We start from the raw sequence: 14,810 nt of genomic DNA, 5'->3' as shown, positions 1-14,810 counted from the left end.
AAAATGAAATATTTTACATTCTGGATGGTTGGTTTGGCTTGTTGACTTTTTTCCTGCTGCCTTCAGTCTTCCCATCCCCTCCTTTGTAGAATGTGGTCAGCCAAGAGTGACTAAGTGGTGGTTTTAGAAGATGATTAGCAAAGGCCCTGACCAGTCATGCTAACCTGACAGGCAACCTTGTTAAAGTAGTGTTGATGAAAGCCAGTCGTCAGGCATACCTGAGCTTTGCGAGCCCATCAGTTAGAAAGAGTCATTCTCTAGGGCTGTTGCTTGCAGATCAAAATGGGCAGGTTGGTAGGCCTCGGTGGTTTGGGTAGAGAGGAACAGGATGGGCGGGGGCCAAAAGAGGGAGAGAGTTAACCGGGCTCTGTCATCTCTTCACTCTGAAGATGGATGGCGTTGGATAGAAAGTGTGAATGAAGTAAGAATCAATGACTGATGCTTCTCTCCTATTAAAACAATCTTTTTTTTTTTGTCTGTTTTAAAAAGGGGGCTGGCTTTGTTTCTCCTGCCATAATGATGCAGTGCCTCTTGTTTTCAGAGCTGACATAGTTTGCATTCTGAAAACTTTTAGATGCCCAGAGTATTTCTTAAAGCTATAGGACCCCTTGTATTGGTAGTCTCCTTACCACTGTGTCTCGATTCATGCTGGAACAGCTTTTAACCCATAATGGATGGCCTGAACTACCCCTGAATCCTTGTGGATGGGTGGTGTAATCTGTCATCTGATGACAATTCTGGAAAGCCCTGTTAAGCAGAAAACAGAAAATTGTGTCTCTATAGACCCGCCAAAGTTTGAGGATTCAAGCCGCGTCCCAGAAACGTGTGTCAACTTAATATTTGGGGGCTGAGGTGGGGGTTCTCGTACACATAAAGGCTTTCCCAGCATGGTCACAAATGGAGCTGAGTATCTCTTTCCACACTTATGACCTTCCACCTGTGGATTCAGCAACTCAACTGAGACATTCAGGTTTTAACCCCTTGGCTGATGTGAGACTGGGAGATTGGGATTTTGCCTTAGGGTTTTGTGGAGTGCTATCTGTTGGAATTTTCTCCCTTGTTTCTTCTCAGAAACTTCTGAGCCAATTGGCTTTTCTTGGAAAGCAGAAACTGAATTTCATTGGAGAGCCACATCCAAGGAAAAAATTTTTCCTTTCTCACTATTCATGAGAAGGAAGTGTGGTCATTCTCTCTAGTTTGTGGTTTTCGGTCCCTATGGAAAGCAACTGGTGTTCACAGAAAATGTTAACTAAGGGAGTAAGTTAGAAAACACAGCCAAAATAAGGTGGATCTGAGCCGGGGATGAATGCTCAAGTATTTGTGGGCTCTCAGTGAGCACTGGTGTTTATGCTTAAGTTCCTACTTGCTGTTACATTTCTGTTCTCAGACTTCCTTTTATGATATTTTAGCAGGAGAAACCAAAACTCCTAAATTTTACTAAGAAGAAGAGTATGTCTCTTCCTATTGAATCAATCACCTAATTACTAGTTGTGTCTTTCTCTGTTAAAACAATAACTTTCCTAACCTAGACCATTTGAAAAACTTCCCCAGCTCTCAGGCTGTAGCTCTTTATTAGCAGCCCCCAGGTAGGTGGAATCATTGTGAGAAAAATTATCCCTCCCTGTTCTCTTCTGAAAATATTGATCTCTTTGCAGTCCATCTTCATTGTTCTCACAACTTGTTTAAAATGAGCATCTTTTTAAAAGGGGACTTCTGAACTATGGAGATGTTCAAACTATCAGGAGAAAACCTGGGAGTATGTTTCCAAAGGAGATATCTGGACCTCAAATGAAGCATGATTAAGTGCCTTTGAGTATGTTGTCCTTCTGCATGTTTCCTTCGGAATCCCATAATAGAATTATGGAATTTGGGGGTTGGGGCTCATTTGAAAAATCATGCAGAATAACCTTTGACTTGATACTTGAAACCATGTGTAGTACCCAGACTGTGCCTGTGTATCCTCCTTGAAGAAAACTCACCACCCCAAGACAGCAAGGACCTCCTTATGACATCCTGATTATTAGAAAGATATTTCTTTTCTTTTTTTCTTTTTAAAAAAATTTTTTTAACGTTTTATTTATTTTTGAGACAGTGAGAGACAGAGCATGAACGGGGGAGGGTCAGAGAAAGGGAGACACAGAATCTGAAACAGGCTCCAGGCTCAGAGCTGTCAGCACAGAGCCCGATGCGGGGCTCGAACTCACGGACCAAGAGATCATGACCTGAGCCAAAGTCGGCCGCTCAACCGACTGAGCCACCCAGGCACCCCTAGAAAGATATTTCTTAAGTTGGCTAAAATCTGTGTCTCGCTGAACTCTGACCCTCTGGTTCTTTATGTTTTTATTAATGCATCACAATTTCGGGGACAGGCTTCCTCTCCTGATTTATTGAGCATCCTCTCTGCTAGCAATTGAGTCTTTATCACATGTATAGCATTGAGACCCACTCCTCAAGGAGTCCTCACACATTCGATTTTACGGAACAGATTGGAGACTCTACTCTCTTCGGTCTATGTGTTTCTTTCACATTGTTAACAACACAGATTTTTATCATTCTAACCAGTCTAAACCTCATTAGATCCTGATTCAGTTTTCTAGCTTAGTGACTGACTTAATCATCATGTTCTTTCTGAGTCTGACGTAACAATATTAAGCAGGCATGGCAGAAGTTAAAGGAAGAAGTTAAAGTTAGGGCAAGTTCTGGGGTGTGCATCCATGCAAAGCACTACGGTTACAGTGCAGCAAGGGTGTTCTTTTACTGTCATTGACTGTATCTGTCTCACTGCTTTATGAGCATGTTCATTCTGATCGTACTTTTGTGTTGCCTTGCTTTAGAGTGTTTCAGACACTGTCAAGTGAATAATTTTAAAATAATCAAAACACAGAATATTTGATGAGATCATCTCTGCATAGAGTGTAATAGCACAGTGTCACTTAAAAGCTATAGAAATTCAATTAGGACGCAATTTAGATACGGATAGCAAAACGATTCATCGTTTCCCACCTGTCCTGTCTATTCTCAGTCTCCTACTTCTTAAGGAAAAGAGTGAAATGACATCTTGACTACACAAGCTTTCATGATATTTTATATGCATGCAGCACTTCATAGTTAATGTACATTTACGTGCAAATCTCATTTGTCAGACTGCTAGGCTTAGAAAACCTGCTGTTAATGATAATGTGAATTAGACAGTGCAAATCAAAATCTCCTTTGCCACTAAATGTCCCAAGTCCATAAAAGGAGGATTGCAGTATGACTTCACATTCATGTGTTCAAATATGTGTGTGAATCGCTATCAAAATCCAACTTCGGGTTAATGTTAGATCTTGGCAAGGACAACTTAAAGGGCCCACTTATTAGCTATCCTGAAGTGGCATATGCACTCCAAGTACTAGTAGCTGCCAGCCTTTAATGTTCCATCATTGGGAATTACCATACAAGGTCCATAGCAGATTCTCAGTAGTGACTGGATTCTCTACCAGTACTCTGGTTTGTGTTTTTCTTCTTTTGTTAAGCATTCAGTAGATAATACTAATGTATATTAGAATTTGAACTTCCGTTGATTTTCATTTCAGCTTATTTTGTCAAACTCTGAGTGCCTACCGTGAACAGAGCACAACCCCGGTGCTGTGGGAGTACAGAAGTGAATATCATACAGTCTCTGACCTCCAGGAGCAAAGAAGTGATCAGCAAATACTTAATTTTAATATAAGTCAGTCTGTAGTGAGCATTACGTTGGAAGGATGAAGCTATTACATATGTTTCAATTATTTCGTTGTGTTTTGCTGCATAACAAAGCACCCAAAATGCCTTGTCTTAAAAGAAGAATCATTTATTTAACTCAGGTTTCTACAGATTAGCAATTAGGATAGGTTCTGGGGGCTCACTCACACCTTGAGGTCAGGTACTAGATTCACTAGGAACTGCCTGGTCTAGGGCGTCTTAGCTAGACTGACTCTTCTCTGCTCCGTGTGGTCTCTCATCCACCAGCAGCCTAACCCAGGCGTAATCACGTGGCGTATTGGTAGGTTTCAAGAGAGCGAGGGGAAATATGCAAACCCCTTAAGGTCTACACTTGGAACTGGCAAGCCATCGTTCCCACCACATCTTATGGGCTAGAGCTGGTCACAGGGCCAGCCCAAAATCAAAGAGTGGGGAAATCACCTTCAGTTTATCCTCCGGTTGGGATATAAGACCTTTATACAAACTATGCATCTATAATTGCAGAAAGAGGCCATGGAGTGGAGAGGTCTTCGGGAGCCTAAGTAGTTATAAAAAACTGCATTAAAATCGTGGAACGTTCAACTGATAGAAACCAGGCATTGGTGAGGGAGGAAAGTGTTTTAAGCATAGAGAATAGCCAGTTTTAAGTTTTGTTTAAAAACATATATGGAGTTGTTTTAACTAGGATCTAGACTATCTTTCCTTTTTTTTAAGTCTTAGACTAATCTTTTTAAAACCCCATTTCTTACTTTCTCTTCTTCGTTTCTTACTTTTACTATTCAGCTTCCTCATGGACCTGTTTTTTTGTTTGTTTGTTTGGTTTTGTTTATGCCTTCTCCTTCTCAGCAAACACTGCTTATTGTAGGCTACCCTGAAACATTTCACATTTCTGTTACATTCACTGTGAGGGAATCGTAACTTCCCTAGATAATTAATTATTTATATTACTCATTTAATTTCTGGCTGTTCACCGTACATATTTGACCAACAGGAAAAGGTTTGAGTGGATTCTTTTCTTTAGTAGCATCACATTATTTTCTGTTCCTTGGCCCCAACTGTTGCTTACTTCCGATATACTAAGTTTTTATAGAGCTGAATGAACTAGGTTGTGACATTGCATCAGATCTCCTGAATGGAGCTTGTTGGCAACGACTCTCAAACAGCAAAGCCATCCCAAGATATCTGCGGCTTTTTTTAGATGGAGCTGGTGACATTCCCTCTAGGCCAGTTATTCCCCAATTTCTAAACCTTCTGACTAAAGTAAACACGGTGCATTTCCATTGCAGGCACTTAACTTGCCTTAACAACAACTCTAGGACCTAAGAGAAATAGTTGTATATTTCTTTGGAGACGTTGAAAGAATTCTGATGTTCGTGTTAGAGGCGTAAAAGTGAAATCAGGACCATCCACTCCGTCAGGTATGAAACCTGGGAACAGCTCAGAAACTAACTATGCAGAACTGCCCTTCCTGTTTCCCAGCCTGTCTTCATTCTGTTCAGTAAAGTTTTGGTTTTTGAATCAAATTGCCTACTTTTCTACTTTTTTCTGCCCCCAAGTCTAATAAACAACCACTCCCACTAAGAGGAACATCCCCCCTTTGCTCTACTGATCTAGGCTCAAGTGGAAAAATCTTAACTTTGCTTAATAACCACTTACGTGTTAGCCTCAGTAGAATACCAATTGATAGAAAAACTGAATTTGTCTGATACCGCACATAACAAGATGATATATAGTCAATAGAATTTCTTTTTTTAATGTTTCTCCCTAGCCAGTCTAAACAACCCCTAACTTTTAGGAAACTACAGAGGAGGCCTGCATCAGGGTAAGGCAGGCCCACATCTTAAAAAGGCCTCAGGTGGCAATCTTCTACATTTCGTCACAACGGTTAAGCCCTATTTAACAGGAAGAAAGTCATTTCCCACATGTACTTCTTAATACTGGTTTTTAACTTGCTGGGATGTAACCTGGAGGTTTTGGTGGGGGGCGGGGGGTGGCCTATAGTTTTCCTAAATGTTTACTGAGCAGTTGCAGTCATGGTGGAGAAAATGAGAGGTGTGGGGAGAGTTGATAGGGGGATGTTTTTGTGAAAGGATGTTCTAGGTGGAGGAAAATAGAGTGGTATGTAAATCCTCAGATCCTCTGGTAGTGAAGTATATGGGCCAGTAACGCTGGAGGTAGAACTACTCTCCCAAGTGCTCACCTGAAATATTCTGTTGACCTTCAGATTGTGTATGATCTTGAATAAATAGTGGCCTGTAAAACTGGGAGTCATCTGCACCAGGGTTCAGAAATCAAAGAGCTTGATAACTCTTTGGAATTGGAAGATGCCATTACTATGACTAATGTGGATGGAGGGGTCAGAAGGAATGGTTTAAGCCATTAAGCACATTATCTTAGAAAAGATCATCTGCACTACTGGTGTGGTAGCATGTATATGTGGTTAAATGTCATTTCAGAAATGAAATCCAGAGTCATCCTATCCCAAAGGCATTGGTGGTTGGAAGAAGATAAAGTAATAATATCAGACTGTCTGCACAAATCTCTTTGCTGAGAGGTACTAAAAGTTCCTACAGACCCTAGTCCATGTTTTAACATAGATAAAGCAAGCAAACTTTATAGACCTCCCTAAATCAGAAGTATTCATTCATTCATTGGACACTGTCCCTAGCACTATTACAGTGACTCTACTGGTATAGTTGGGAATAAAAACTGCATCCAAGGGGTTGCCAGTTGGTCTTGATTTTGATGTTTTTTTATATTGATGCTGTATTGGTCAGTTTTAGGGACAGCCGCAGAGCTTTCTGCAAATCCCCAGGGCCAGCCCAAGTCTATTGTACACCGATACACAGGCTTTCAGAAAAGAACCTGTAGCTGTGATTTGGCAGCCCGGCATACATAAGATGGCCATCTTGAAACGCTTCAGAGGGTGGTCCTTTGGTTTTTGAAAGTAGGGTTTTCTGGTTGTTTTGACAAAATTGTTGTGCCCATGTTATTTTGACAGGCACCAGGGCGATACCTTTAACCTCAAAGGAATCTCTGACTGCAAACGATTCCCGTTCCCGAGCTGGGGAAAGCTTATGCCTTTGGTCTGGTTCTGTAAAAAACAGAGATAGGAACGTTTCTGAGAATAGACTCCACCCAGCTAGACTTATGACCTCATGTAAGCCAAGGCTAGATCAGCACACACAGGATGGGGCACAGGTAGATAAGGTCTTCAGCCACCGAGATAGATGCTGCTGCTGCCACTGAAAATCAGGTATCTTTCCTTATGTGACTGGGCTGCCATGGAAAATTTATAGAAGGAATTGCCAGTAATATGTAACACATTCTGGGATTTACCCAATGTCCTTGGTTGATTGGAGGAAAGTCTATTCTAGAACTGCTGAAACTTTGTCTCACTTCATACTAACCTCTCAACTAGGGAAGGAGATGCACTCAGAAATTCTGTCTCAGGGTTTTTTGTTTGTATGTTTGTTTGTTTGTTTTGATTTAACATAGAATCCATTTTTTTTTCCAGACCAGGATCTCATGAAATAATATCTGAGCAGGTGCGACTCTTTGGTATAGAAAATCATGTAAGATGTTATTTAAATGCTAGGGAAAAAAAAAAACAGACATTTTAATGGTCCAAATGACATCATAGCATGTGGGGATGGCCATTTTCTATTCATTTTAGCAATTCAGAAGTCTAATTTCTTAAAGTCTCATGGAGTTGTTTCAAGAGGTTGGGAATCAGAGAAAAGGGAGCATGTATTAGTAGTGGATGCCAGCCACATTGAGATCATGATAGTTTATAAGAGGTAGATTCCTCATTGATTTTTCACAGTGGAGAATAGTTGGGGTCCATGAAAGGAAGGTGAAAGGTCTGATGAACACCGCTTTGTATTTTTCAGGGGCTTTGCTTTTCCTCAGAGAGGAAGCTTAGCCATTTAGCATGAATGTAGGTGGGAGACACTCGGTTCTTTGCCCATTTGTACTTGGTAAAGTGGTAGCTTCTGAGCCTCTTTGAAGGCCCTCCCTCTTATAGACAGTTTGTGTGTCTGGAAATGCTGACTCGTGAATGACAGGCGCTGTGGGCCCTGTCAGGGTCCTTAAGCTGTATTAATAGCAGTTATGTGGAAAGAAGTTATATGGAAGGAACTTTAGCTAGCTAGGAGCAGTTGTGGATAATCTTTTGGGTAGTAGGAGACAAAACACCAGACGTTGGATGTGTTTTCCCATGAACAATACATTGCGTTTGGCCTTTGACTCATGGATCGCCCCAACCCCAGGTTAACATTACCCATTGTTGCCGTCAACCCATATTGGCACAGTCTCGGGTTAGATAGGAAGTCTAATCTAAAGCTCGCTCAACAGAGTTGTCTAGCACTTCCTACTTGGCAAAGCTGGGCCACTTAGGGGTTCCACCAGAGCATACAACAGCCTTTCCAGTGTATGCTAGGCATACTTTCTCCAGAAGTGTGCGTCTAGTCTGCAACTATCTTCTACCCCTTTGCTCCAATAGCATGATGGCCGCTTTTAAAGTGGGCGCCGTGCCAGTGTCACTCTGGATAGCTTTATAGCCAAGTCTGTCAGTTCAGAGGCTAGAGTTTTGTTCCATTTCAAGCTCTTGTGGGAGGAGCTAATAAGCATAGCGTAGTGAAAGCCACCTGGTAGTTTCTCCCTTTGCTCACGGACAGCGTTGGTGATCCTCTGACCGAGGTAACCTGTGAGGCATGCTGCCTGGGCTAGCGTGAAGTTCTGCACCGCTGTCTGCATCTCCCAACACGCCAAGCCTCAGGAACTTGGGAGGCTTCTCCCATATCTCAACACACAGCCTGAATATGCAAACCCACACACGTGGAATTTGTGGATTTTCTGAGATAATCACATCTTCGGGAGAAAGGTCAAGTGAGTCATTCCCAATGAATTTCCCTGGAAGTAGCAGTGGTATCAAAGTCTGTCGCAGGAGTACTGGCAGCATTAAATAAAACCTGATGGATTCTGAACACACATCTCATCTTCATTAACTGCACTGCCTTAGTGTCCTACTAGAGAACACTTACGAGCCTGGAAAGGGCAAAGAGCCAGGCCTCAATCTAAGTAACTACTGCATCTATTGACAGCCGCTGGAGGGCAGCAGAGAGTGACAACAAAGGTCCAGATTTAGGGAATTGAGGCATATTTCAATTTGCCAAGGAAGAAGCCCCCTTAACTGTAAGAGAACTCACTACCTAGGAGCCACAGTTGCAAGCCTGGGCTCCTGGAGAACAAGGACCAAAAAGAGCATCTACAACCCTGATCTGAAAATTAAAACCTTCCTTCTAGGCAGGTTCCTAGGAATGCATAAAGAAATGAGATAAGACTGACTGGGAAAGGGCAACCAGACAACATCAGTAAAGTAGGAGACCAAAAGGATAGTCTAAAATGTTAAGTCTCAAGGGGGAAGCAAAGATGGAATAGGAACCAAATGAAAGAAAGCTACAGTGGAAGGCAATCCAGACTGAGCAAGTCGCAGAGGCAAAGACAGAGTCAGGAAAGACTGACTCCCTGAGATAGGTATACCTAGGAAGGAGCCTTGTGTAGGGCACATATCATGAGGCAGGGAGCTGCAAAGGGACCAATTTCAGACACAACTAAACAGTCAGATCTGTGAGATTCTCATTTTTAAAGTAGCTCCTTCTTGATTAACCAGGATCATTTCTTTCTTAGTCTTTCTTGATTTCAAGAGCAAAATGACTCATTGAGAATATGGCCAGAGAGAAGGATGATATGACTAAGGGATTCTTATGCGTGAAATGAAGTTGAACTTGGTCATGAAGCCCTTCTGGTAGCACTGGTGTGAAAGGACAGTTCACTTTCCTTGACTAGCTTCTGGTGTTCCCTTCTCACATTTTATTCTATAACATTTGCTAAGAATATCCAGTGGAAAAGAAAAACTGGCTCTGGCAAACTAGTTACATAGGCAAGATCCTAGTCAATCCGGGGACTTAAGATCTGTTCCCAGTAGGTTAGCAGAGAGCTGGTTAATCTCTTCTAAATGCTGAACACTTAGCAATTTTCCAAATCCTGTAAGTGTGGAGAGACAAAACTCTCGGTTGGCCTCTTAAACTTCTGGTGTCTCCCTTCTATGTCTCAACCCCTTAAACATTGGGAAAAGTAGGACTCTCCCATATCCACAGATTCCAGGAACCCTGTATTGGGCATTAGGACAGCGTGAAGTTTGGAATTGGACAGACCTGGGTTATTAGCTGTGACATATGGCAAATTATTTGACCTAAGATGTAGTTTCCCGCTATCTTTGATTATATGCTTACTAAATAGTAAGTAACATGATTATGTTATCTTATTTAATGCTTACTCCAGCATTTTAAGCCTTATAAATTATTATAAAGTCTTCTTTTTTTATAGCCCGGGGTCTGTTTTCAGTACGTTAGTTCATAAATATAATGAATGACTAAATAAATTATAATATACCTAAGTATCACTCATCAATAAAAAGGAACTATTTGATAATCCAATTCTAAAATTTATATAACATTCTAGAAAATGCAAACTAATCTATAGGGACAGAGAGTAGATCAGTGCTTGGGAACAAGGGGACAGGACTGATGAGAAAGAAAGACAAGGGAGCTTCTTGGGATGATAGAAATGTTCTTGGTGGTGGTGGTAGTTACATAGATGTATATATTTATCAAAACCCATGGAACTGCATGCTTAAAATAGGTTTGTTTTTATTGTATATAAATTATATCTTAATAAAATTGATTTTAAAAAGTAAGTCTAAAAAAATGTAAAATAACATTGTATCTATAAAATTCTAGAATTTATATTCTTATTTTCATTCAGTGTAGTATTTTGAGCTTCCTCCATGGTATTGAATGTATCAGTAGCTCATTTTTTAATTGATGAGTGAGATTTCTCTATATGGATGTATAGTAATTTAGTTAGTCATTCACCTGTTGTATTTATTAATATTTTGTTGTTTCTAGTCTTGGAATACTATGAACACGGCTGCTATGAGCATTCATGTACAAGTGCTTATGTGGATAAATGTTTTTATTTCTCTTGGGTAGTACATGCAGTGGAATTGCTGAGTCCGTGGTAAGTGTATGTTTAACTTTATTTTTAAAAATGTCAGACTCTTCCAAAGTGATTGTGCCATATTCCACACCTACCAGCAGTGACCGAGAGCTCAGGTGTTTACATATTCTTCAACGCTTGGTGTGACGGTCTTTTGTCTGTTGGTTTATTGAGGCATAATTTACGTATAGTAAAATTAATCCTTCTTAGATATACAGCTCTGTAAATTTTTACAAACTTATGCAATTATATAACCGCCACAAAAGCCAAGAATATTTCCATCCTCAGAAAATTCTTTACGCCTCTGCAATGAGTCTCCTCTTCCAATTCCCAGCTCCTGGCAATGACTGCCCTGATCTCTGACACTATAGTTTTGTCTTATAAATGGAATCATACTTTTAATTTTGGCCTCTCACACTTAGCATAATGCTTTTGAGATTCATCCATATTGTTGCATTTATTAGTAGTCCATTCATTTTTATTGCAGAATGGTATTCCATTTTAGGGATTGTTTACTCATTCATCAGTTGATGAATATTTGAATTGTTCCCAGTTGGAGCTTTCATGAATAAAGCCATTTGTGTAAAGGTTTTTGTGTGGACATATGTTTTTATTTTTCTAGAGTAAATACTTAGGAGCGAGATAATTGGTTCATAGAGAAAGTATATGTTTAACTTACAAGAAGCTATCAAGCTCTTTTCCAAAGTGCCTTTACCATTTTCCGTTTCCATCAGGAATATATGAGAGTTGCAGTTGCTCTTTACCCTGACTAGTATTTGATATTGTCGATTTTTTTTATTTGCACCATCCTATTAGGTATGTAGTAGGATCTTGGGGTGGTTTTAATGCATATTCCCATAGTGGCTATTGATGTTGAATTTCATTTTGTATACTTATTTGGCATCCATCTCTCTCCTTTTGTGAAGTGTTTGTTTGAGTCTTTTGTCCAGTTTTTAAAATAATTCTTATTATTGGGGTGCCTGGATGGCTCAGTCAGTGGAGCGTCCAACTTCGGCTCAGGTCATGATCTCATGGTTCGTGAATTCGGGCCCCGCATCGGGCTCTGTGCTGACGGCTCAGAGCCTGGAACCTGCTTCCGATTCTGTGTCTCCCCTGTCTCTGCTCCTCCCCCACATGCACTCTGTCTCTCTCTGCCTCTCAAAAATAAAGAAAACTAATTAAAAAAATTTTTTTTAATTCTTATTATTGAGCTGTAAAAGAATTTTCTATATTCTGGTTAATGGTCCATTATCAGTTATGTGTTTGGCAGCTTTTTTCTCCCAGTCTGGCTTTTTGTTTTCTTAACAGTATCTTCTGAAAAGTTTGCATTTTTTATTTTAATAATACATAGTTAATAATGATATCATTTTTTTTCATTGCTTATAGTCTATGTGTTCTATCTTAAGAAATGTTTACTTAACCCAAAGTTACAAAGATATCTCCTATGTTTTCTCCAAAGATTATAGTGTTAAGTTTTACATTTAGGTCTCTGATGATAATATTTTGAATTAATTTTTCAGTATAATATAAGATATGGTTATGTTTTGAATTTTTATGTAGAACCTATGGTTGTTCCAGCCCTGCTCATTCCAAAAGACTATGCTTTCACTGGTGATTTGCCCTGACACATTTAATAAAAAGTCAATTGACCATGTATGTATTGTGCTATTTCTGGACTTTATGTTCTGTGCCATTGATCTGTGTCTGTCCTTTTACTGTGTCATGATCTTACTTTTCTATTAATCTTGAAATCAGATAGTATGTTATGAACTCCATCTTTTTTTTCAAAATTCTTCTGTTTATCCTAAGTCCTTTATGTAGATATTTTAGAATCGACTTGTCAATTCCTACAAAAAGCTTGCTGGAATTTTGACTAGGATTTTGCTGGATTCTTAGATCAGTTTGAGAATGGACATTCTGGCACTATTGAATCTTCTAATCCACATATATAGTCAGTCTCTCCATTTACTCATGTCTTTGGTTTCTCTCATAGGTGCTTTGTATTTTTCAGCGAACTTTGCGTGTGTTTTGTAAGATTTATCTCAAAGTATTTCATGTTCATTGTAAATGGTGTTGTTCTTTTAATGCCAGTTTTTACTTGTTCATTGCTAGTGTATTGAAACAATTGGGATTGGGATTTGTATGTTGACCTTGAATTTCAAACTTGTTAAACTCACTTATTAGATCTAGTGGTATTTTATACATTTGGGGGCATTCTCTAGGTAGACATTTATGACATCTTTGAATACAGTTTTACTTCTCCCTGTCCAAACTAGATGCCTTTTATTTCTTGCCTGATTGCACTGGGACCCCCACCACAATGTCAAATAGAAGTACTGAGAACAGATATCCTTGCCTTGTTCCTGATCTTACTGGGGAAGTATTCAGTTTTCACCATTAAATATAATGATAAGTGTAAGTTTTTAATGTCCTTCATCAGTTGAGCAAGTGTCTTTGAATTCTTAATCTGTTTAGAGTCTTTCTTATGAAGGGGTCATCAGTTTTATATTCTATCATTAGCCATTATTATTTTTGAACTTAGAAGTTATGTCTAATGTTTTGTTTTTACACTGAAGTCGTAAGATATATACTCATACTTTGAGGATTTTTTTAATCTGAATTACTTCTAAAAGTAATTTATTTATACAAGAGTTATAAAAACATTTGTATGGCTTTTCAATGTATTGCTGGTTCCTACAACAAAGGGTTATACCAACTTACAGAACCCTAGCAGTGTGTTCGTGCACTAGTTTGACATTAGCCTCACCAACAGTGAGTCTATAAAATGTAAATTTTAAGTGTTTTGGTTAACTTAATAGGTACTAGAGGGTACCTTATTCTTTTCTTCCACACTGTTTTCTTTTTTTGTACACATGAAAAATACTGAGTGGCTCATGAACTTCAGTGAGGGTATGACTTTACCAGCGTCCAATTTTCAGTTCTCACTGCCATGTCCTGTGGTATGTTTTTTGCAATCCAATTTGATGTATCCATCATTTAAATTTAGCTTATTACAATCTAATAAGAAAGGTGAGACTGATACTTCTAAAAAGTTAACTATCCGGAAGAAGCAGCATATGATTTAAGTGCCAAATTCAATAGCATGTAAACATGCTATTGCATGACTTCGGAGGAGGGAGGTATGGCTGTGCCATTAGAAGTGATGATTCTTGCCTTTTCGGTTATTGTTGTTATAATAAGTCAGTAGGAGCTGATTTTCTTTCTTTTGTTTGGGGTATTTATTTTTTCTAAAAGCATTCTATGACAAAACATTTGAGATTTGCTATGCATGGTGTCTGTGAAAATTGTGGTCATCTGGAGAAATTTAATCCCATGCTAAGAATAAAAAGTATTCAAATTATTATTTCATCTCAGTGTTAACTACAGAAAAAAGAGCAAATTAGCCTTCTATTGGCTGGCAAAGTAAAGGTATAACTTCTCTATTTTCTGGACAGTGCTAAAAAATACACTCTAGAGACTTAATCTGTAGAATGAGATGTTCATCTAAGCCAAACATCAATCATAGAGAGGCCTCCCAAATTCTCCCCAGAGCTCTATGCTTTGGGCCTGGTCGAGGTGAGCAGCAGGTTTTCTATGCAATGGTATGACCTCTTTATGAGCTACTACTTGTATAGTCTGTGGTATTCAGTGATGTTAGATCACAGGAGACTTGGAGAGACTGTGAGGACAAAGTGGTTCTCGGAAGCTACTGGTACACCAAGACTATTAAAAAGAGCTACCTCAGACCATAGTAAGTTGATGATGTCATTAAAAGTGAATATGTGTTATGATATGTATATTACGTATACATAATATGTATACATAATATGGGATATGTAATTATTGACTTCAGGGCATATACTGCTTATCATTTGTCACCACAGCATTTGTGCATGTGGTGCAGTGTGGTGGTGGTCATGCTGGTGTGTGTGTCTGTGTGTGTGTATTTGTCCATGCGTGCTTGTCTGCTCTAAATCCAAGTATGGTTAGAGTTCCATATGATGCTGTTAATTTTACCTTCCCTT

General features: G+C 39.3%; 1 protein-coding gene across 6 annotated transcripts in view; it reads left to right on the top strand.

Annotated features, from left to right (window-relative positions):
- EXOC6B (exocyst complex component 6B) overlaps positions 1-14,810 on the top strand; it is a 613,936-nt gene that overhangs the window by 460,597 nt on the left and 138,529 nt on the right. Inside the window, exon 21 of one of the 6 annotated variants that reach the window (XM_019441679.2) lies at positions 5,010-5,246. The exons of 4 other annotated variants lie outside the window; for them this stretch is intronic. In XM_019441679.2, the coding sequence (XP_019297224.1) occupies positions 5,010-5,027 (18 nt within the window). In that variant the 3' untranslated portion in view covers positions 5,028-5,246. Of the gene's footprint in view, positions 1-3,575; positions 3,756-5,009; positions 5,247-14,810 lie in introns of those variants that run through there. One more of the 6 variants, XM_019441672.2, reaches the window with a different exon arrangement.

The sequence above is a fragment of the Panthera pardus genome, unplaced genomic scaffold, assembly GCF_024362965.1.
Source record: "Panthera pardus isolate Hobbes unplaced genomic scaffold, ASM2436296v1 HiC_scaffold_25, whole genome shotgun sequence".
Taxonomy (NCBI): domain Eukaryota; kingdom Metazoa; phylum Chordata; class Mammalia; order Carnivora; family Felidae; genus Panthera; species Panthera pardus.
The sequence above is the reverse complement of the archived record's forward strand: the minus strand, read 5'-3'. Positions and strand labels throughout refer to the sequence as shown.